Source organism: Emys orbicularis, chromosome 8 (genome assembly GCF_028017835.1).
Source record: "Emys orbicularis isolate rEmyOrb1 chromosome 8, rEmyOrb1.hap1, whole genome shotgun sequence".
NCBI lineage: Eukaryota > Metazoa > Chordata > Testudines > Emydidae > Emys > Emys orbicularis.
This window is the reverse complement of record NC_088690.1, coordinates 108,029,073-108,053,844: the sequence shown is the minus strand read 5'-3', so window position 1 is coordinate 108,053,844 and position 24,772 is coordinate 108,029,073. Positions and strand designations below refer to the sequence as shown.

Sequence of the window (24,772 nt, the reverse complement as noted above, 5' to 3'; positions counted from 1 at the left end):
GTGCAACCCTTGAGCTTGAAATCCACTGCAGCTTTCCCTTGTGCAAAGTCACCCCCTTTCCCGTAGGTGATAAGCCTGTAGCTCTAGAGATCTGATGCAAATGAGGTAATGCCCTAATTTTCAAATTTGAATATCCATGGCATTATTTGCATAAAATCACTCTTCTTCCCCTCTGTCTCCCATCTGAGATTTCCCTTTTTTTCTGTTCAGCTCCCTATTTCACAGCTAGCGTTTCCCCTGGCCACCCCTCTGGCCTAGTTTCTCCCATCTCCATCTCCTTTCTGGTTCCCCTCTTTGTCCCTCAAATTTCCCACTGCTCACCCACAATGGGATGTCCTGACCATAGAAACCCTGCCTAGAGTGTAGCCCCCAAACCGCCCATGGCCACAGAAGTACAGCTAGAGCTGAATAGAATAATACCATTCAATTCACTACCAGTCCTCGTCTAGCCATCTCGGTGGCTGTGAGTGAGCTGAGGGTTATGGTCCTCAAGGCTAGATCTTCATGGTTACCATTCTCGAGGGCTCGTAGGGGTCTGTATGGTTTAGATCCCTAATGCTTCCATCCAGGGCTCTTACCATAGAGATGCGGCCTATAGCTCCTTCCTCCAAACCACTCCCCTGCTCTCCCAATGAGGGCAAGAACTAAGCGATGGTGCCCAGTGATGGGTGCCCAGACTTGGGAGTCTCTAGCCAATCTGGGAGACTTAGCAGCTCTGCCTTCCCCCACCCAGCTCTTGCTGTTATTACAGTGAGGGCTAGAGGCAATCCGTGGAACTGATGACTTCCCTCTGGGACTGGGACGGGGGTAAAGAGAGGAAAATTCCCGCCCGATATGAAGCCAGCTCATTCGGTCTCCCCTGACAATTCTAGCCCTGGGTCCCCTTCCTAGTCCTTCTCTTCAGCTAGAGATGCCCCAGTGTTCCCTCTGCCTCCGATCAGGCCTTTTAGATTTTATACCAAACAACAAGAAAAGGGCTTTCACTGAGTCATCCTCCCCGTGGAACCTCTCTCCTGTCCTACCTACATACTTCCCTCCATGTCCTGGTGGTGCGACATTTCGAACCCCTGCCAGCTGCCAAGCTTTAATTCACACACACCCCAGCTTCCTTGGAGCAAAATTCTTCTCTTAGCTTACAGTAGGATATTGCTTCCCCCCGCCCCACCTCCGTTTTATTTCTCTTCCCATCCCAGGTGGTGATGACGACATGGACTTTGATATTGAAAAGAGCGCAGGCAGCCTGGTCATTGCGAGAGCCCTAGATGCAAAGAAGAAGCCAAGCTATAACCTTACAGTAGAAGTCACTGATGGGTCGAGTTTCAGCAGGACCCAGGTAACTTCCTGAAGGCTGTTAAAGTCGATAATCTTTCCATTGGCTTCAACAGGCTTTGGATCGGGCCCTAGCAATGCAAGTCTCATTGCATTGTGCCCATTTGGGCTGGGCTATAAATCCCTCTTACACTCCCCGGGCTCAGGGTTTATATATTGCCAGAGATGTAGGAAGGTGAGGCCTGCGCCCTAAGGACTGGACACTCTAATTTAAACTCTTGAGCTCAATCCCTTAGTCATTTATATCGTAAGAGTAGAAGCAGAAGAGTCCCACAGGAAATCAACCTCAGTGAAAGAAGGGAGTTGGGAGGGATGAGTAAGGAGGAGGCTGTTTAATCCTTTTATCCAGGTTCTTTACTCAGCTCTTCCCGTTGGAGGAGCGAGAGTGAGACGGCAGAGAGGACACGTAGCATTGGAGGATCAGTACGTGTACACAGCGGAGACACAAGGCCCTGAGAACCGAAGGGGCAGCAGTGACCGATTTAGGGGGGATGCACCCATTCGAATGTTATTCCCATTTCTTCCCCGTTTGGCACTGCAGCGACCTCTCTCGTTCTCAGCACAAAGGGGACTAGCCTCAGACTGCTGATGTGGAGAGAAGGCTGGGGAACAGAAAGGAGGAGGCCGGGGCTCTCTGCTCTACCCCTTCCTCAATTCTGTATCCAAAGGCACAGCCCCTCTCCACCTGTGTGGGTTGAGGATGCTCCACCCTGAGAGGGATTGCTCGCTCTCGGACCATTACCCGGCAGAGACAAGGAGAAGTCAAAAATCAACAAGCATTTTCCAATGGGGTTCTAACCTTGACTGACCCATCAGTGCTCCTTGTGGTAACTCGTGGTGGGAAATTCACTGGGGTGGTTTGTAGGGGGAGGTTAGCAAGGATGTTAGATAGGCAGAGACTGCCATTCCACCGAAATTCACTGGTGACCACCTGCTATCTTCAATGTCACAAACTATCATTCCAAATAAAAAACAAACACCACCTTGGCTGATGCCCATTTCCGGCCTCTCACAATCTGACCATCGGTTTATTTGGCCCTGGTGGGCACTGCTGGATGTCAGCGAACTTGCTGTTGCAAAACACCGCGGCATGTTTGATTTTGTTAAAGGGAAGCAAATCATTACAGCGGGCTAGGTAAAATGTGGTCAAAAGGTGCAGAGGTGGGGGTGTAATGGGGAGGGGAAAGGAGGGATCCAGGGGTATTGGACAATGGAGGGAACCAGCCAACCTCCCAGGCAGAAATAGGGTTTGCAGTTTGCAGGCTTTGCCATAAAATATGCAAGGGGATTATTTTTTTTTTAAATAAGTGTAAACTGCAACACTTTTTTGTGCAGCCATATTTTCACGCTGCTCCTGATATGTACAAGCGCCTCCCACCCACCATTCCCACTCCCTCAGTTTCCCAATGTGAAAATTAACAAGAAGCAGCATGACATTAGCCAGCAAAGCCAAAACCAGTAGCTGCATTAATGTTTTCAGGGCAAACAGCAGACACTTTCAGTCTAAATGGCGTTTTAGATTGAGAGATCGGCAAAACTACAGTGAGCAAAGATAAAGTCTCAATGAAAAGAGCACAGTGTGCTTCTCCTTGGACAGCCTGCACTGAAATGAGCACAAAATGGCTGCTAATCTCTGCAGAGTCCTAAGGGATTTAAAGGTGCTGCATTCAGCAAACCGAGGCACAAGAGTTACATACCTAACTGTACTACACAATCTTTACTGGTCAGGCTGTGTTTTTAATTTTTCCTGCAACCCTTTGATTAGTAAATAGGATTGGCCCCCAAAACAGGATTCCCCTGCATAACATACTACTTCCTCTGCAGGCCTACATCCATGTGATTGACATTAACCAGCACCGCCCCCAGTTCCGGGAGAGCCATTATGAGCTGACGATTCCGGAGGACACGCCCCCTGGGACAGAAATCCTTCGGGTCAGTGCAACAGATGAGGACAAAGGGAAGGGTTTGATCTACACCCTCCATGGCAGCGTGGATCCCAGAAGCGCGCGGCTTTTCCAGTTGGATCCGAGCAGCGGCGCCATCGTGACTGCAGAGGGGCTCAGTTCTCAATCTGTGCTGCAGCACATCTTAACAGTGATGGTATGTTAGAGCAAAAGCATCAGACCGCTGGGCTGGAACATGGTTTGTCCATCAGAAATATGGCTGGGTGACTTGAGAAGTTTAAACTGGGGCCAACGTTTTTAGAGGGGAGGGAAAGGCAGGCCTTTCGCTTTCTCCATGTAACACACCAGATAAACATGCTAATGGCTGATCCACATCGAGGTTAAGAGCCTATTGCTGCTGCCAGCTAACAAAGTTACTCCTTCAACTCAATTGGTAGAGGGCTGTGCTTTGGCTCTTAAGGGCATAGTTTCAGTCCCTGCTGAGGACTACCCATAATACAGGGTTATTACAATCAAAACATCTCAATCTTGAGGAGCATTTGGAAGAATAACTGAGAAGCATTGCCCAGTAATGGCCCTCCCCTCACTGAGCATAATGTTAACCTGGTCTTCCTCTCTGCCATTCAGGTGAGGGACCAGGAAGTCCCCATCAAACGGAACTTTGCCAGGGTTGTCATCCACGTGGAGAACTGCAACATTCACCCTCCCCAGTTCGCCAGCGTCCACTATGAAGCAGAGGCACTGGACTCAGCGGCAGTAGGCACAGAGGTTGTACAAGTCAGAGCCCTGGATCAGGACCAAGGAGCTAATGCTGAAATCCGCTACTCTCTTCAGGCAGGTGAGGGACATGAGGCAGGGCAGTGTTAGTAAAGAACATGCGTGCAACATTGGTCCAGACATTGGAGCAATCTTGTCCAATTAGTGGGATCCACCATTCGGTGGCTGGTCCCGTTTCTATGTACCCTCAATATTACCACTGCTGAGCTCTTGTGATCTGCAGAGCTGAAACAGAGCTATCTCCCTGGCTGAGGCAGCAGGAGCCAGGTTGAGCTTCTTTAATTGGGAAGTTGCTTTTGCATCCCCCCTTGTAGAAACAGACCTGTTGACCTCTCCTGATGTGCACAGACTCAGCCTCACCCGATGTAGAAAGTATCATTAGGAACCCTATACAGTTGTGGTTGGTCATCCAATCTCATTTCTGTCTGGGTTCTGGTAGAAGGAGACAGGCAGCGCCTAAAGAAATGGAGAAAGTGCCTGGAAAATCAGCACTGTTGGTGAACTGCAGGAGAAGGCTTGCTAGGAATAATACCTCCTGGCATTTCTTCCTTGTGCCCAGTCCCCCGGCTCTGACTTCAGTTCAGCACAAATTCACATTGTTCCCTATCGCCTCATATCTTCAAGCCACCAGACCCTAGCTGCTGCATGAACATTCTTCCAGGGCACATTTAACGTCTCTAATTGACGTACAGCCTGACGGCACAGGGTCAGCAGAGTTGAACGAGGTCCAGATTCCTGGATACCTTAAAAAGGGCCATAACCTACTGGACAATCACAGCACATTATGCCCTTTCTAACAACTATATCTATCCCCAACCTGTGTTGGAAATGGGAGCAGTACATGGATGCACATTTAGAAATGGTTCATTCCTCTATCATGTTACAGAATATTAACATACTTTCTTAGAGAAGATTATTTCACCCCTCGGTCACTAGTTCAAGTCTAACCTAAGACATTAGTGATTGAAACACTGGGACCAGCTGCAGCAGCCTCCAGACTACTGTTTGATGGCCTATGTGAAATAAGTGGATGGTCTCTGTCCAGCCGCTAATGATCCCCAGACTTATCACCACCTTTCTTGTTGGCTGTCTCTGTAGAGGCGCCAAGGAATTAATTGCTATAGAAACTGAAGTACCTCTTTTCAACTCCTAGTGATGGTCCCTCCAGTTCAAAGGTGCCCACAGACTGCAATGGTCATGTATTTTATCACTCTAACAGTACAACCCAAACACGTAAGGATGTGCCACACTGGCTGCTTAGATTGTCAGCATTTTGGGTAGGGCCTGCCTTTTCGTTCTGTGTTTGTACAGCGCCTAGCACATTAGGATCCTGGACCATGACTGGAGCTCATAGGTTCTACTGCAAAACACATATTATAATAATAATAGTAATGGCAGGGTAGGGTTGGGGGGATATGGCACAGCCCACGCTGTACCTGTTCAATACAAAAATAGAAAACTTCAAGTGCACATTTCACCAGCATTAAATTCACTGGAGTTAAAGAATAATTTTTCTAATAATCCTTAATTTACAAGTTTGCCTATAGTTTACAGCAGGATCATTATGTTTAGAGGAAGACCAGCCTATAGGTGCTGGAACTAGAGGTGCAGGGGGTGCTACTGCACCCTCTGGCTTGAAGTGGTTTCCATTATATATGGGGTTTATATATGGCTCTCAGACCCCCACTATACAAATTGTTCCAGCACCCCTGGACCAGCCTATAAATTAATATAGATTGTTATTTCCCAATGAAAGAAACAGACAGTGGTTAGCACAAGTCATTTGATATCATACCAGGAATGTCCCTGGAAACAACCCAAGAGAACACAGCCAAAGAGTGGAGTCATCTCTTGATTTTGCCATTTCTTTTATTTCAGGTAACAGCGAAGGGTTCTTCAGCATTGACTCGCTGTCTGGAATTATTACAGTTGCCCAGAAACTTGATCAGTCCAAGCAAGAGCGGTTAACGCTCATTGTAAAGGCAGAAGATCAAGGGTTCCCCCAACTTAAGGACTCCACTGCTGTCCACATTCACATTAAACCCTCCGACAGCACCCCTCCTAGATTTCCAGAGGTGGAATACATCGCAGAGATCAGTGAATCTATTGCTCCAGGCTCTCCTCTTATCCTGGTTTCAGCCACAAGTGTGTCACCTGTCAGCTATGAAATAAAAGAAGGAAATGGGGATGGTGTATTCTCTATGAATTATCAATCAGGCCTTATTTCCACTCAGAAGAACTTAGATTTTGAGCAGGTCTCATCTTACCAGCTGAAAGTCCGAGGCACCAACATGGGAGGAGCATTTACGGACGTAACAGTGCTTATCTACGTCATGGATGAGAACGACAATGCACCTGCCTTTGTTAAGCCTTCCTTCGTCGGCTGGATCAGCGAGAATGCTCCATCGCAAAGCATGGTTATGGATGGAAACAATGCCCCACTGGTAGCACATGCAACAGATGCTGACCAAGATTCGAATGCCTTGCTGGTCTATGAAATTTTAGAACAGGAGGCACTGAAATATTTTAATATAGATCCGAGCATGGGAACACTTACCACTCGTGCCGACATCGATTATGAGCTCATCCCAGTTTTCTACTTCAGCATACATGTCCGTGACAGGGGCAATCCCTGTTTATTTGCATCCACGCCTGCCAAAGTCATAGTCCACGTCAAAGATGTGAATGACTCTCCTCCAGTATTTTTAAATGACACTTATGAACTTTCTGTCTTGCTGCCTGCCCACCCAGGCATGGAGCTTTTGGCAGTGCAAGCAGAAGACGCAGATTCGGAGGTGACTTATAGCATAGCGGAAGGCAACCTTGACAACGCTTTCTGCATTCACCCACTCACAGGTCTCATCTCCGTGCTTAATGCTACCCTCCTGGGAAGTTATCGTGAGCTCACAGTCAGAGCTGGTGATGGCTTGTATAAGAGTACAGCTCTGGTCAGGATAAATTTAATCGAAGCCCAAGTTACTGCCTTAAAATTTGATCAGGACTGGTACACAGCAACAGTGCTGGAGAATTCTACAGATCAAGAGACTCTGATTGTTCTTGGAGTCAGGGGGAATCAGCTAAATGAGCCACTCTTTTATTCCCTCTTAAACGGCACGGAGAGGTTCAAAATGATCCAGGCGTCAGGAGTGCTGCAGACCAAGCGTGTGGAGTTTGACCGTGAAACACAGGACACATATGAGGTTGCTGTGGAAGTAAAGGACAGTAGAAACCCACCCAGGATGTCTCAGGCTACAGTCAAGGTTTATGTGGAAGATGTCAATGACAATCCACCACAGTTTGAGAACGTGCCATATTACACATCAGTTCAGGATGGTACGGAACCGGGCGATGTCCTTTTCCAGGTATCTGCCACTGACAGAGACATAGGAGACAATGGAGCCATTACTTATTCATTAGCAGAGTTCTATGAGTACTTCTGGATTGACCCCTACTTGGGGGACATCTCGCTCAAGAAACCCCTCGATTATCATGCTTTAAATAAATACACCCTTAAAGTTATCGCTAGAGATGGTGGCGAGCCTCCCTTGCATGCCGAAGAAGAGGTTTTAATCACTGTGAGGAACAAATCCAATCCTTTGTTCCAAAGCCTTTATTATACTGTGAAAGTGCCGGAAAATATCCCCCTGTACACACCTATTCTCCACACGCAGGCTCGTAGTCCCGAAGGCCTGCGACTCATCTACAACATCATGGAAGAAGAGTCCCTTAAACTGTTCAACACGGACTTCAAGACCGGTGTCCTTACTGTCACTGGGCAGCTGGACTATGAATCAGAGACAAAACATACATTTACGGTGAGAGCCACGGACACAGCGTTGGGGTCCTTTTCGGAAGCCACGGTGGAAGTGGAGGTGGAGGATATTAACGATAACCCACCTGTATTTTCTCAGATGCTTTACACAGCATCTGTCTCAGAAGGCTTGCCAGCTCAGACCCTCGTTGTCCAGCTCTTTGCTTCTGATAAGGATTCAGGACGAAACAAAGTAATTTCCTATCAGATCTTGGACGACAGTTCAGATGCTACCAAGTCCTTTGATATTGACCCTAACACAGGAGAAATCACAACGGCCCATGTGCTGGATCATGAAACAAACCACCAGTTTCTCATGAAAGTAAGAGCTACAGATCACGGAATGCCCCCACTTAGCAGCGACGTCCTGGTAATCATTGACGTGGCAGACATAAATGACAACCCCCCTGAGTTCAGCCAACCTCAGTATGAAGCCAAGGTGAGTGAAATGGCCACCTGTGGCCACACTGTGATAAAGGTCCAGGCCCTGGACCCTGACAGTGGAGACATCACCAGACTGGAGTATGTAATACTCTCAGGCAATGACAAAAGACATTTCGCCATCAACAGCACTTCTGGAATAATTTCCATGCTCAACCGCTGTAGAAAGGACCTTGAGTCATCTTACAACCTCAAGGTCTCTGCTTCAGATGGGGTTTTCAAGACCACTGTGCCCGTGTACATCAATACCACCAATGCAAATAAATACAGCCCATCTTTTTGGCAAAATGTGTATGAAGCAGAGCTGGCTGAAAATGCCGAGGTAGGAACCAAGGTGATTGAGCTTCTGGCTATTGACCCAGATGATGGCCCATATGGCACTATAGATTATACTATCATAAACAAACTTGCCCATGAGAAGTTCTCCATCGACAATAAAGGCCACATTGCCACACTGGAGAAGCTGGACCGGGAAAATTCCACTGAGCGAGTCATTGCTATTAAAGTCATGGCAAAGGATGGGGGCGGGAAGGTGGCTTTCTGCACAGTCAAGATAATCCTTACAGACGAGAATGACAACCCGCCTCAGTTCAAAGCCTCCGAGTACACCTTGTCCATTCAGTCCAATGTAAGCAAAGGCTCCCCAGTCATTCAGGTCCTAGCTTATGATGCCGATGAAGGTGGGAATGCAGACGTCACCTACTCCGTTGATTCAGTGGAAGGCATTGCGGAGGATCTTGTTGAGATCAGTGCTGCCACTGGGGTTGTTAAAGTCAAAGAGAGCCTCATTGGGTTAGAAAATAGAGCATTTAACTTTAAAGTCAAAGCTGAAGACAGCCGACCCCCTCACTGGAACTCTCTTGTCCCCGTGAATCTTCAGATTGTCCCCAGAGAAGTGTCCTTGCCAAGGTTTTCTGAGCCACTGTATACGTTCTCAGCATCTGAGGACCTTCCAGAAGGATCAGAAATAGGGTCAGTGAAAGCTGTGGCAGAGGAGCCCATCATATACAGCCTGGTGAAGGGAACCACTGCTGAAAGCAATAAGGATGAGGTATTCACGCTGGACAAGCAAACGGGGGCTTTGAAAGTCAAGAAGGCCGTGGATCACGAGAAGACCAAATGGTACCAGATTGATGTCATGGCTCACTGCTCACACCAGGGGACCGAGCTGGTCTCGTTGGTCTCCGTAAGTATCCAAGTGAAAGATGTCAATGATAATAAACCATTTTTTGAGGCGGATCCCTATCAGGCTTTTGTCACGGAGAACGTGCCATCAGGAACCACAGTAATTCAAGTTACCGCTAATGACCAGGACACAGGGAGCGACGGGCAGGTGACCTACAGCCTGGAAGCAGAACCTGGCAACATCAGAGGACTCTTCACCATTGATGGTGAGAGTGGGTGGATCACGACACTGAAAGAGCTGGATTGTGAAGCTCAGGAGACCTACCGTTTTTATGTGGTAGCCACAGACCATGGCAGGAAAGTCCAGCTGTCTTCCCAAACTTTGGTGGAGGTCACCATCTCCGACGAAAACGATAATGCTCCACAGTTCACCTCAGAGGTCTACAAAGGTTCGGTGACTGAGAACGCTGATCCTGGGCAGATCATTGCCACGCTCAGAACCACAGATGCTGATATCTCAGAGCAGAACAGACGCGTCACATGTTACATAACTGGTGAGCTGCTATTAATTTTAACTCTTGAGCTGGCAAGAATAATTAGCATATAATCTTAGGGCCAGATTCTGCTACCTTTAGTCACACTGAATAGTACCTTATTCTGCAAACGGTCCCATTGCAATACTTATTGCATGCATCGTATTAAGTGCTTTCCAACAGGGGTGTTGCAGCGATCTCAGAGTGAGTCATAATATTTTGTTTCTCATGGAGGCTCTGATATACACATACGCACACACACACACACACACACACACAGAGTATGTGCCTGATTTTCTGGTATTGAACATGTTCCGGATGCAGTCAATGAGATCTATGGGCACTCCGCACTTCTGAGAATCAGTCCTTATATGTCTGTAATTGGATACGCTTACCCAGTGATGTAGTTAGCCCATTGTCTGTATCAAATAATGTCCAGTATTGTAGTTTCAAACATACTAAAGTTTTCCACTATTAAGAAACAATAAGGAGGTTATTGCACACCCAGAATGGAAGCCAGGCCAATCAAAATTAACCACAGCCTATAAAAAAAAAAAAAGTCAAAAGATGATTAAAAACGAAAATGTCCATACTTTATTTCGACAAGTAATTGCATGATTTTGTAGTATGTTTTGACTACAAAGGGTCTTTCTCAACAGTGAAACAAATGCTTAAAATTAAAATGTTTGTTCCAGCTCAGATAAAGACCCGTCAGGGTCAAAGCATTTAGCCAGATCATGCTGTAGCCTGTGATCTGTTACAATCTTTTAAAACAGAAGAAGTGTGTCTGGTTTTTCAATCTCTTTTTAGCCTGTTTTTTGAATGCCTGGTTATTTTTAACTCATCTGGCTGAGTGTGTTAGGCTGTTTTTGTCAGAACATTTCTGGCTTCTTTAAGATCTGGTTTCAGATTACTTTACGCCCTGGAAAATGCACTTTGATGTTGTTTGGGTTTTATTTATGTTTTCACTATTTTGGGTTGGGCAACTCCATATGTAGTTAAAATTCTAAACAATAAACGTATTGCCCCAGGGCCTACAAACTGTAGCAAAATAACACAGAATGCAATCAAGAAGCACTTATCCTTTAGGGTCCATAGAAGAGAAACCATTCAGATCATTATTTTAGGGGGAATCCTCTCATGCATTCTTTCCCCCTTCCCCCTTTAACTGAACTGCCTGTTTTTTAGCTAATGGGGAATGTGCATCAGAAAGAAAAGTGGGGTTAATAGGAGGTAGGGTGTAAGCTGATGCCCATCAAGCGCTGATGAACTGGATCATGGGACACAGCACATGCTATTTTGAAGTAAACTTATAGAAGGGGTTCATCATAAATATGGTAACAAATCCAGGGCATCCTAGGTCTTGGTGGGTGTCTCTCTTCTGTATGCCAAGGCCACTTGGAACTTCTTGGAGTCAGTGGTGCTAGAACTCTGAGCCCACAACACAAGGATCTGTACTGCCCAAGGTAATGGTGAGTTTCACATTGTGAGGCCTGCGGTTTTGTAGCAGGAGGATCTGGGCGCTATTCCCACTGCTGCCATGAAGGTCTCAGTGGCCTAGTGAATAGCATAATGACAGCTGAGGAGGCCTAGGTGGCCACTGACTGGGCACTAGATATTTTCAAACAGTGGTTCTCAAACTAGGGTCGCCGCTTGTTCAGGGAAAGCCCCTGGCGGGCCGGGCCGGTTTGTTTACCTTCCGCGTCCGCAGGTTCGGCTGATCATGGCTCCCACTAGCCGCGGTTCACCGCTCCAGGCCAATGGGGGCTGCAGGAGGGGCAGCCAACACGTCCCTTGGCCTGCGCCGCTTCCCGCAGCCCCCATTGGCCTGGAGCGGCGAACCGCAGCCAGTGGGAGCTGCGATCGGCCGAACCTGCGGACGCGGAAGGTAAACAAACCGGCCCGGCCCACCAGGGGCTTTCCCTGAACAAGCGGCAGCCCTAGTTTGAGAACCACTGGTTTAAAACACAGAGCAAGTTACAAATAAAAATGCTTGGGCTTGATTCTCCTGGGGTGCAATGGAGGGAGCCAGTTTGGCTCCCTGCGTCTCAGCCACCCAGCCCCAGTGTAAATGAAAGTTGCAAGGAGGCGACTCGAACTTATGCCGCCGGCGTACGGTGCTTCATGGCCTGATGTAAGTGAGGAACCTGGTGTAGGAGAGCCTATGCCCCACCCACACCCACACCCACACCCACACACACACACACACACACCCCTTCCCCTCACCCGGTACACCCTCTGCCTCCACTGGCACAGTTCCAGTGCAGGCCATCAGTTCTTTGCCACCGGAGATTCCCACAATATGGGTGAATTCTCCAGGAGTAGTCATAGGTGCTGGAACTAGGGGAGCTGCCGCACCCCCTGACTTGAAGTGGTTTCTATCAGCTGCAGGGTTTGCAGTTTGGGTCAATGGCTCTCAGCCCCCCCACTATACAAACTGTTCCAGTGCCCCTGGGGGTAGTTTCTGGCCACTTTAAAGTTCACTTTCTGTCACGTTAGCAGCACAAAGCGAACTTGGCAGACTGGAGAATCTGGCCCACTAGCGGTTACGCAACCGCCTCAAGATTCACTTATTATATCATTAAAAGTAGCTACAGGAGATCAGTTGCACTAGTACATTTAAAAAAAAATCTTTTCTTGCACTGCAATAATGAATAATCAATGTTTGCATTTCAGTGTACGTGTAGCTTCCAGATCTCATATAATTCTGTTGTGTTTAGAGAGAGAGAAAGAGATGGACAGACCTTTGGAAATGGGATACATTATGTGCTTTTGTGCTGGCTCATAGGTATATCGCTGGGACATTTCAAAGCTGTTGAAAGCAACCTTTTGAAAACAACTTGTTCTCCCCTCAAGTAGCTCATGTAATATTTAAGCAACCAATGACTGAAGCATAAATGGAGCCAATAGGACATTCCTGCCCATTTCTCCTTACAGCTGCTTCTAACACATGCAAGTTCTGCAGCAGGTTGCATGGAGTGGGTGAGGTGGTACAGGAGAGAAGCAGCATATCCGTCCCCAGCCCCGTCCCTTCACACTTTCAGTGCGCGCTGTACACTGTATTTCCTCACTCTGTCTTCTATATCTTTCCAGAAGGAGACATGTTAGGACAGTTCAGTGTTAAACAGGTTAAGGAAGACTGGAAAATCATTTCCAAGAAGCCTCTTGACAGGGAAGATATAGAGAAATATCTCCTCAAGGTCACAGCATCCGATGGGAAATTTCAGGCCATCACGGAAGTGGAGATTTTTGTCCTCGATATCAATGACAACGACCCTGAATGCAAGCAGGTAAGGCGAGGGGAAAAGGCAACGGAAGTGGAACTGATGACAGAGCTGGCACTAGTGAACGTGGCTTGGTCTTGTTGTAATTCTTGTACAGAGCTAGCTCCTTATTACTTTGACCGTACTCACCATCTTTTAATTAAGCAACATGGTAACTAGAGGGTCAGACCCAGACTCCAGATGAGTAAGGTAGCTGTGTGACGGATAACATATAGAGGCAAAGGGTCCGGGGAGCTTTCTGGGTAGGGGCATGAAAATCGACAAGCTATGTCTCCCGTTAGACTAAAGGATTTCCATCACAGGGGACTAAGGGGTTTGGCAATAGTCACCTCCACGTCACTGGTATGAATCAAACTCACGTTGGGAATGACCAAAAGTTGTTACTCTCCAAGCGATGTTCAATGGCCTCTGTGAAATGAGTTTCCAATGGGCAGGTTTCCTCATCACAAAAGACACAGATGCTAATTAACAACCTTGAGGCACTCTCAGCAAAGAGACCAAGGAGCAGACATTGAATTATCCTCTCCCACCAGAGGTGGTCCCCCTGGCACAGAACACTGACAAGCCGCATGGAGGCACATTGATCTGTGCATAGTAGATTGAGTCCCCGGGCCTATCATTCTACCACTGGTTAGGAGCACTGTAATACACACCCGACCCACACAGATATCATAAAATAGATTTCCCTTTGTATCAAATGGAAGCAGCAGTGAGACCTGAAGGGGACTGCTGCAGCTGAAGCTGCAGGATCCAATTCACTGGCAAACCTGATAGCCTCGTGTTTCAGAAAACTCTGCTAAAGGTTCACAAAGACAATAATAACCCACTCAAATTGCCATAGACGTGGCCTCCCCATTTCCATCCGCTTGGAGAAGAGGTGGGAGAAAAGCAGGAGAAGCCTGGACAATGTCAGCCTTCTTCTTACCAGCTCCCCGCTCCTTTATTTGAAATCACAACATCTAGCAGTAAAGTTTTGTTATGTTGGCTTGAGCATGCACGTCCTGCACACAGAATGACGCCAAGCACGTCTGAGGGCGGTAACTTCTCTCCTTTCCAGATTCTCTACACAGGGAAAGTCTCTGAAGATGCACTCCCTGGGTTTTTCATTTTGAAAATATCAGCCACTGACTCTGATGTTGGCAGCAATGCGCAGATAACGTATAGTCTGCATGGTCTTGGTGCCGAGGAATTCAGACTGGACCCACAGACAGGTAAGAGCTTCATCTCCCATATGGCAGTTTGCAGAGAACGGCGGGTTTATGTTCTCTTCCCCACCCACTCAGTTCGGAGATCAGTTGCAGTTGCAGAGGACGCTCCCTGGAGCTGCCTACCCCTTATCTCTTGTTGAATAAACAGAAAAGCCTTTAATTTCAGCTCTGTCAAGGTAGCAGGGAAGGGCAAACAGGGAGCCTCCTTCATTTATTGCAATATCTTTAGAATACTGGTTCTTTTCTGGAGTTAACTGAGTTCTCTTGCAACTGACTTCCTTTAAAAATGTTTGGAGTTACCCGGGTGGGTTTTTAGTGCTTGGGGAAGGGGAAGGACTAATATTACAGTCTACGGCCGGGCATAAGAGGAGAAGGTGGATTTTAGGGGGCAGGGATGAGCCAAGAGCTTTGGGAATGAGCCAAGATGACCTCCTGAGGTCCCTTCCAACCCTGATAGTCTATGATTCTATGAAGAGACCTGGGTTCCATTCCAAGCTCTAGCAAGGTCTTTCTGCATGACCTTAGGCAAGATTTCATCTCCCTGGGTCTCCGTTTCCCCATCTCTAAAAGAGAGATAATACTTATCTACCTGGGGGTGATTAACTCAATGTTTGCAAAGACTGAGATCCTGCTATCGAAGTGCAATTTATGACAGCTCAGACACATCCTGTGCAAACTTCCCTTGCATAGCGTTCTGCCTGTTCTGGGCCACTCCTGTCCAAAGGCAGACAGTGATATTGGAATAGCTTATAGCACTGAGACATGGGCTTTTTCTCGCTGCTAACGGCTGGAGCTAGGTTTTGAACCCAAGTTTGCTGTCGCCCAAGGCTAGTGCAGCATTGACAGAGTGTGTCATATAGCCCTCTTTACCAAAATTCTCTTAGATTGCAGCCGTTGCCGTCTCTTCTTATTTCACTAGGGGAGCTGACCACTTCTGCACCTCTAGACCGGGAGCAGAAACCTACGTACCATCTTGTCGCCAAGGCAACAGATGGTGGAGGCCGTTCCTGCCAGGCAGATATAACCCTAGTCATAGAGGATGCGAACGACAACGCTCCAAGGTTCTTTCCCAGTCATTTTGCCGTAGCTGTCTTTGATAACACCACAATGAAGACACCCATTGCAGTGGTCTCTGCCAGGGATCTCGACGAAGGTGAGTCAGAACGAGATTTCTAGCCGGAGTTCTTTTACCTCATGGATAGAATTTCTCAAAATACAGGGAAGGAATGCAGCAAAGGGCATAGACGGCTGTGACTTGGTGCAAAGGTGTCTGGATCTTTGAGCCAATCTCCTCGTTGCTTACACATTCTGGAAGACCTTGAAGACCCTGTAGGAAACTCGATACATGTGTAAACTTCAGAAGATACCAGCTGAGGGCATCTTAGTAGCTTAGAAGTAGCATTATGCACAACCAGGTAGAAGACTGAAGTTCCAGTCTCGACTGGCCTCTTTCTCATTGGGCCAGTATTTATGGGAGCACCACAGAGCTGCTGGATGCAAATATCACCACTGATGGAGAATGGGAGCCAATGGCAGTAGTGAGGAAGGCTTATAAATGGGGCGGGAGGAAGAGAAGGCGAAAGAAGAGAAATGAAAATGATCTTTGGGAAGTTGCTTGGATTTTTCTTGTGACCCTGGGTTTCCTGAGCCCTGGATAAGGCTCCTGGAAGAGCTCCTCTGTGAAGGTTTTTTTTTTTTACAATTGTGATTGTATATGTGAGACTGCAATCCGCTTTTGGATGAGGGTGAAAATAAAAATAATTCATTCAAAAAATAGGGAGCAACAGCACATCAGAGACAAATATCTGATGGATGGCTGCAGGGATGGATAAAAGGTTGGATCCGTATTGGATGGATGCACACATGAACTGGGACTTAAATGCAACCAAAAGACTCAGTGTCTCTCTTGGGTTTAAGTTCATTTGGGTATGCATAGTTCTACTGATTATAAACTATGAACCCATGTCAGTGCTGCCCCATGATTAATCCAGTCTGCCCTGTTATCGTTCCAGGCTGCAATGCAGAAGTGATCTATTCTCTCACTGACTCAGCTGATGGATACTTTTCAATCGAGGAGACTACTGGGATAATCCGGCTAGAGAAGCCCCTAAAGGACACTCATATTTCAGCATTTGAGCTGACGGTTTGTGCAACAGACCGGGGCTCCCCGCGCCCCCTCTCCGCTCTCACCACCGTCACTGTCTCTGTGGTGGATCTGACCGAATATCTGCCGGTTTTCCTGAGCACCGAATATGTGGCCATGGTCACGGAAGACGTGGCCATGGGCACTGAGGTCCTCAACCTGTCCACGCTGACGAGGGATGGCGCTGAGAACACGGAGATCAAGTACGAAATCGTGAATGGGAATGATCACGGGAAATTCCAAATCAACTCAAACACAGGTAGAAGGTCTTGTTCCACGGCACGTCCTGCTGGACTGGCAGTGACACCATTCTAGTCAGTGCCCGTTTTCCTGGTTTCTCTCTGTCTGCCTCATGCTGCTTCTCCCTTTCTCCTCCGTATTGTAATTCATGTCGTTTGTTTGCATTCCATATGCTCTTTACCTGACTTCCCTCTTTTATTCTAGCCCCTTCTCATGATCCTTAAAACTTTCTTCTCCCCTCCTCATCCTCCCTTCCACCCCCCCCCCTTATCTTTCTCTGGAGGTCTTTTCTTATCTTCTTTCATTCCCATCTCTCTCTCCCCTTCCCTCTCCTTTGATCTTTCTCTCTCCCCCCTCTTATCTTCCCTGCCTTTGTTTAACGTTTTTCCTCCCTCTCTCCCCAAGTGCTTTTTTAAAAATCATGTTTCATATTTTAAAATAGCTTCTCTCGTCTTTCCATGCTCAACAGCTCCCCACCCCTAATCCCCATCCCCTACACTCAGCCCTGTGCTCTTTCTTGCCCAGATACAGAGTATGATTTGTGAGGAGGGAGGGATATGTAATTCTCCGCTACCCTAAATACAGACGCCAGATTCTCTGAGGGAACAATCCAAAGTCCATTGAAGTCAACAGAAAGACTCCTATTGACTTCAGTGGGCTTTGAATCAGGCTTCTGGGGGATGATGGATAAACATAGAACAGAGTGTGGAGATTTTTCCACTGTGAATGCTCAGGATGGTTTTGTTCCCTTGTTGTTTGGTACTGGAGGAAAAACACTCCACCCTGATCCCACAAGGAATCTGACAGGGCAGAGAGTGCTACAATAGGTGGTTTTATTAGGTAGCTATTCAACGAGCATGGATAAAAATGGAATTATTACTCATGCAGCAGGTGCTGAGTCAGCCCCGACGAGCTAGCGTAATGTGCCATATTGTTTGCCCAAAGAGATGATAAAGGCTGCCTATTGCAAGAACAATGTCAGATTCCCTGAGATAGCCACTTCGATGTGACAATGGAGGCCTTCAACCCTTCACTAGATCATCCCAATCCAAGATGCCGTCCTTATCTCTATCATCCCAGCCCCAACACTCTCGCTAACTTTTCCACAAAGATCACTTCTTCAGAACGTCCATCCTAATAGACTTGGAGCAGAGTAATTCCTAGTGAAAGGTTAATATGGGATTTTGGTAATAATCTCATGATGACTTGATTCGAGTACATGGCAACATTCTATCTCCCTCTTTGCTTTCATGTAGACCTCGGTTTCTCGCCAATACACTGAGCTATACCCTACCCTTCTGCTTATATACCCACAGACAAACCCAGACACTCATGCCACCACTTTCAAAGGGGACAGCTAGCTATCTCCAGCTGATACCTATCTGCCGATTGTCTCTCATACGTCCACATAGGCTTCGACAAGCATCTTTTCTTTCCTGCACATGGCACTTTTGATTGAATACCTATCTTGTTCTGGTTTCACCATAATCTAACTTATCACCTTATGTATCTTTCTACTTTACCGCAAGATGCTATTGGTTTATATTGTCCCAGATCTGATCTTTTCCACATACGAATCCAGAAGCTGTTATGCAGTGAAAGCATATTTTACTTCTTCACGCATTTGACAGCAGAGTTGGGCTAGTTATGAAAAGAGTCTGTCTGATTAGAGCTCGTTTTATATGACGTCACAATTTTTAGTGGCCTGGTTTGATGGAATAGAGCAGTAGCCACCATGGCTTTATCTGCCGGTGGTTTGCCAGTCGTCTCCTTGATTGATCTGGGGGTCTCTGTAAGACATTACATGTCCTGCGTTCAAAGCATCTCCTGTCTTTGCTGTCTGTACACATATACAGGTATCTTGTACGTTAGCGGGAGCCTGGATTTTGAAATGAGCCGTGAGTATTACTTATCTGTTGAGGGCACAAGGAAGGGCTCTGCTTCTCTCAGTGACGTCACCATGGTGGTGATTAATATCACCGACATCAATGATAACATGCCAAAGTTCACCCAGGATCCTTACATCACCGAAATCCGCGAGGATGCAGCTGTTGGGGAAACTATCCTTACGGTAAGACAGAACGGAACGACTCTTGCTTAGCAGCCTAAAGCCAGGTATCCACCCACATTCTCATTCACATTGTGGTAAAGCCTAGAGGCCTCAGTCAGGGATATTGACGCTGTACACACACATTGATTAGAAGATCCCTGCCCCACAGAGCTTACAGGCTAAATGTATTACCAGAGACAACAGGTGGATCCAGAAAGTGGGGGGCTGGGGGTGGGAAGCACAAGGCAACAGTGAAACTGTTATAACTGTGTGAAAAGCAGTGGTCCCGGCACACCAGCCGCCAGGCCATTGTTGAGTGTTTTGTAGGCACCATGGCAGAGGTGAGTTTTAAGGAGGGACTTATGAGGAGAGGCTGAGGGAACTGAGGTTATTTAGTCTGCAGAAGAGAAGAGTGAGGGGGGATTTGATAGCAGCCTTCAACTACCTGAAGGGGGCTTCCATTGAGGATGGAGCTAAGCTGTTCTCAGTGGTACCAGATGACAGAACAAGGAGCAATGGTCTCAAGTTGCAGTGGGGGAGGTCTAGGTTGGATATTAGGAAACACTATTTCACTAGGAGGGTGGTGAAGCACTGGAATGGGTTACCTAGGGAGGTGGTGGAATCTCCATCCTTAGAGGTTTTACAAGGTCAGGCTTGACAAAGCCCTGGCTGGGATGATTTAGTTGGGGTTGGTCCTGCTTTGAGCAGGGGGTTGGACTAGATGACCTCCTAACGTCTCTTCCAACCCTAATCTTCTATGATTCTATGATTTTAAGGAAGACAGCGGAGTGGCCTTGCAGAGTTTTCTCTGTTCCTACCCTGGGCTTCTGCAAGGTACTCTTAAGCCTTGTACCAAAAGCAAACAGTCCGTCTTCCCCTCTCATGCCTTAGTCAGAACCTCCCACCCTCAAACAACCAGCAAGACATTGCCTCTGAGACAGGAGACATTTGTTCAGGAGCCCCCCCTCTTATCGCTCCCCCAATAGGTGTCAGCTGATGACCTGGATGGGGCGATGAACAATCAGATCACGTACTCCATTGTGGGAGGGAACCTCCTGGAACACTTCACCATCCATCCCAAGAGCGGACAGATCTGTATTGCCAAGCACCTGGACCGGGAGGAGGTGAGTTACAGTCCCAAGATAAGGGCCACCTAAGGCTTGATGCTGCAGATGGGCGAGTTAGAAAACAAGGTTACGTCACCCCACCAGGAGGAGGCTGGAAAAGACTGGGGAAGCGCACGGTGCTCATCTGTCTGCCAGGTTTGGAACAATCCATTTAAAACATTGCACTCGGCAAGCCAGGGTAATCAGTTGCCATGCACATGAATCCTTTGGACCCACAGATATTGCTGAAGGGTCAGGAACACATGCTTTGGGGGCTGGGCTAGAGCAGAGATAATATGGTGTAATGGTTAGAGCACTGGACTAGGAGTCAGGAGACCTGGGGGTTCTGCTTGGCTAGGCCCCTAGCCTCCTGTGTGATCTTCAGCCAGTCAGTTCCCATCTCTGTGACTAAGTTTGCCCACTCGCAAACAGGAGACAATGATATTTACTTTCTTGGTGAAGCACTTTGAGACATATGGATGGAAAGCTCCAGAGAAGGGCTAAGTGTGATTATCATTAAACTGCCCATTACCTTGTGCTCTTTAATAAGCCTGCACGTGGGGAGAATAAAATATCCAGACACGAATCCCAGGCTTCCTTCCGCTTCTCCCAATAATCAATGCATGCCGTACACCTTCTAGGTTCCCAGCTATGCCCTGACGGTCCGAGCCACAGACAGCGGCCAGCCTGCACTGTTCAGCGACATTGCCGTGCGCGTCCGGGTGACGGATGTCAACGACAACCCGCCCAGGTTCTTCCAGCTCAATTACAGCGTGGTGGTGCAGGTAAGGTAGATCCTCTGCTCAGTGGAGACACTGTGTTGCCTCCCTTTCATTTCGGGACACCTAAGGGACCCTCAATGAATTACACCAGGGTTGGGGGTGGGCGGTTAGCTGTGAAGGGAGATTCTGCTTTGTGTTTGTGACAAGCGATGAACTAATAGCCTTGGGGTCCTGCCCTGCAGCACCCTCCTCCCTGCCCTCTTTGGTCTACATGGCATCTCCAGGGACGTAGGAAGAGGCCAGTCCCTGCACTTCTTCCTGGTCCTTCTCAGGCTGTGCCCTCCCGCGCCACTACACCCACAATCTGGTCACATGTAATAGTGAAGGCATCTTCTTGTCCTAGGTAACCTGGATTCCCTGGTTAAAAATTGTCCAGGGCTTTGGGTAATTTGGGGTGTTTGGTGATGGGTATAATAGGAACAGTTTAAGAGCTACAAGTATGATTTGTGGTCTGGCGAACCGGCCTAGTCTATTTAGTTATCAAAGAGAAAGTTAAGAGGCAATTTAATCATGGCTTGTAAATACCTACTCAGGCAGAAGACATCTGATAGTAGAGGGCTCTTTAATCTTTCTGACAAAGGCACAGCAAAAGCCAATGGCTGGAAGTTGTATCTATAGATTATTAATTAATTATTTTGATTACTTAAGAATTCCCAGTTATCATTCTGAGGTTTGACAGGTTCTTGTTCCAAGATCAGGCCCATTATTATTATTTTAGATAGATAGATAGATAGATAGATAGATAGATAGATAGATAGATAGATAGATAGATAGATAGATAGATAGATAGATAATTTACTGCAGTCACAAATACTCCAACTCAGTAAAGTAGATAGAGCTACTACAAAGTTGAAGTCAGCAAAGTTCAAACAGGAAATACGATGCACATTTTTAACAGTGAGGGTAATTAACCATTGGACCCTTACCTCGAGATGCTGTAAATGCTCCGTTACTTGGAGTCTTTAAATCAAGAAGGCAGTTTTAGCCGTTGGTAGTTGGGCTAGATGCAGGAATGCCTGGGGTGAAATCTATGGCCTGGGTTATGCAGGAGGACAGAGTAGAGGAGCACAATGGTCCCTGAAGGTAGCCACTGGGAGCTGCGGACAGTCAGTGTAAACAAACTCTCTTGCGGCCCGCAAGCAGATTACCCTGATGGGCCGTGTGCGGCTCGTGGGCCGCAGGTTGCCCACCACTGCTCTACAGCCTATTGAACCTACCCAACTGACTCCTGTGAAAACCTTGAGAGCTGCCAAGCCCTGGGCTGTCGGAAAGATTAAGAGAGCCAACGCTGAATGACAAGATTCACACAAAGGGCCAAACCAGTGAAAGCCCAGGGAGAGTTTTAATTCCTCAGGAGGCAGGGGAGGTTTCTACCTCCTCCCAAAGTTACAAGCAAGTCAGAGAGTTAAATGGATTTTCAGCGGTTAGCTGCAGCCTTGTGTCCAGCCCTGCTCACTGTTCTTCCCATAGCACAAGTGGAGTTTTACATATTTGGAATGTAAAAACGGGGTTAACAAAGCCATGCCTGAGCTGCTGGCTGTTTCCCCTTATGTTTCCATAGCCATCTGCTCACGTCACCACAACCACCCTGTGCCTTTTCGGTGCCACGCTCAAACAGCAACCCTAGAGGCAGAGAAATTCCACCCTTATCTTGGCCAGGTGCCTTCCCTCGCTTTGCTCAACCCCTTTTCTCCCATATTTCAGGAGCTAGCCCCAGTTGGCACAAGTGTCCTGCAGCTGATCATGAGCGACAGAGACTCCCCTGAGAATGGGCCGCCATATTCATTCCAGATCACTGAGGGAAACGACGGGAAAGCCTTTGATGTCACCCAGGATGGTCTGCTGGTGACCTCATCTGTTCTGGATAGAAGAACAAAAGAGCAGTATCTCCTACAGGTCCAGGTAGATCCTGCCTTCCCCCTTTAGGATATGAATTCACCAAGGCCAGTGCAGTAACAATGAAGGCAATGGAAATTACACCCAAAAGCCCAGATAGAAGCAACTCCAATCTTTGGGAAGTTTGGATCCAGATCCAAATTTTGAAGCCTGGATCCATCTATAGAGCTCACTTCCCAAGACCTGTGTCTGCACAAAACTGGGGCCAGCTTTTCCAGCAATAAAACCTGCTGGTGTAGTCATGGGAACCTCTGCGGTGCAATTGACCCTGTATGATGCTTCCCCCGATATAATTCTAGAGACCTTCCACTTCGGGAGAGACTCGCGTCTGTTCCTGAAAGCTTCACCTAAGTACTCCAGAAAGGAGCTGTTCCCTTTTATTCATGCTCGCATCAAGTAAACAAATTACGGGAACATAGCTTGTTTTCAGCCTGAACTGGTTTTCCTGGGGGAACAAATCAACAGGGTCGGGAAATTATTTTTTTATTTGCAAGTTAAAATGCCTGAGCAGGCCTCACCCCCACAGCCCTGCCAGTGCACCTCAGCCCTGTGCTGCAATGTTCAATGCTATTCTACCCCTGGGCTCCACACCCAGATCCCCCAGTGCCTCCTGCCAATCTACTTCTGGAGCCCTGCTGAGCCCAAACTGACAATTTCCCCAAACTACATGGAGGTGTGTGATGCGCACAAAGTTAGGGATTCAGATGAGATCCATCAAAATCATATTGCCTGGTAAATAATGAAGAATATAAGCCACAGTCTCCAGAGATGCACTAATCCACTGTTCCACCCATAGAATGAGAAGAGGTAAAAAGATTAGAGAGTGTGATCAGGCTCCTACTGAAATCAATAGCAAAGGTCTCCTTGGCTCAGTGGTGCAGAACCAGAGTCTAGGACTATATATAGCTTGAAGAAAGGAGGATTTAGAGGTGACGTGAGAAAGAAATATGAAGTATCGTAGCCGTGTTCTTCCCAGGATATTGGAGACACAGTTCTGGACTGTAGATGAGCTCTGTGTAGCGCAAAAGCTTGTCTCTTTCACCAATAGAGGTTGGGCCAATATAAGACATTACCTCACCCACCTTTTCTCTCTAAAGAAATATGGCAGAATGGATGCTTCAGAGACAGTAACTCAGAACCTCCTATTTACTAGGTGTAGGGATCACCCAAAGAAAGTAAAAGAAACTAAATGTAACAGGGATCAAAGAAAATGCTATGGTTCGATGAATAATTAACCGCTAGGACTCACCACCTTCAGATATCACTGAGGCAAAACAAAGACAAGATTCAGAAAAGAATTAGACATTGACGTGACTAAGAGTCATCCACATGTATCGTCAATGGGGTAAAAACATAGAAGGGATCTAAATCTTCCATAATAATGGATACCTAAAGAAATAAATATTATTATTAATTATTCATAACATAAGCCCCAAGCACTAACTGCCCGAGGTTAGAAAGAAACATGTCCTATGCTCTGATTGTTCCATATTTGTCCATTATGAGGTTTCTGGCCTCCTGGACTGTCTGCCCACTATCAGAGACAGGATCCTGGGCTAGATGGACCACGGCTCTGATTTGGCATGGCAGCTCCCCTGCTGCAGGTGTGGAGTGTCAGAATTGTGCTTGTGTGTGCAATTGCATCATACAGTTGTGCACTTAATATGGATGTACAATGGCTGCAGTTGCACAGACAATCACAGTCATTTTGCCCAGAACTTAGGCACCCAAATGCGCATGTGTTTCTGCACGCACAGTTCTAAAAATCTGGACCAGCATTTTGATTCGTTGGAAGATTGGCAGCCGTCCTTGCTTTATTCACTGCGGTTATGGTGCACTCAGAACCTGGCAAATGACTTCACAGGAAGGAGGCTACAGGAGTGGGTACAGGATCTCTTTTGTGAAAACTGAGCAGCTGCAAGTCTGCCTCTGGGGCTGCTGCATTCCCACACATTCCAGAAGCATTATTTTGGAGACCCTATTAGGCGGTGACTTGTAGTCAATGTTCCTGCAGGGAATTTTTTTCCTGGCCTTGGAAAGCCAGGCTCCTGCACCATCCCCTTCTCCAAAGAACCATCACTGAAGAGCCAATTAAACCCCAAGGAATCAGAATCACCCAGGCGTGTTCTCTGCCGACGAGCTC

At 47.3% G+C, this 24,772-nt stretch overlaps 1 protein-coding gene across 1 annotated transcript in view; it reads left to right on the top strand.

The window, feature by feature from the left end:
* FAT2 (FAT atypical cadherin 2) overlaps positions 1-24,772 on the top strand; it is a 64,418-nt gene that overhangs the window by 22,600 nt on the left and 17,046 nt on the right. Inside the window, exons 6-17 of the mRNA XM_065409559.1 lie at positions 1,194-1,333; positions 3,154-3,429; positions 3,861-4,071; positions 5,889-9,941; positions 13,014-13,210; positions 14,262-14,415; positions 15,332-15,565; positions 16,425-16,814; positions 18,652-18,866; positions 19,832-19,969; positions 20,593-20,736; positions 22,438-22,635. Of these exons, the coding sequence (XP_065265631.1) occupies positions 1,194-1,333; positions 3,154-3,429; positions 3,861-4,071; positions 5,889-9,941; positions 13,014-13,210; positions 14,262-14,415; positions 15,332-15,565; positions 16,425-16,814; positions 18,652-18,866; positions 19,832-19,969; positions 20,593-20,736; positions 22,438-22,635 (6,350 nt within the window). The remainder of the gene's footprint in view (positions 1-1,193; positions 1,334-3,153; positions 3,430-3,860; positions 4,072-5,888; positions 9,942-13,013; positions 13,211-14,261; positions 14,416-15,331; positions 15,566-16,424; positions 16,815-18,651; positions 18,867-19,831; positions 19,970-20,592; positions 20,737-22,437; positions 22,636-24,772) is intronic.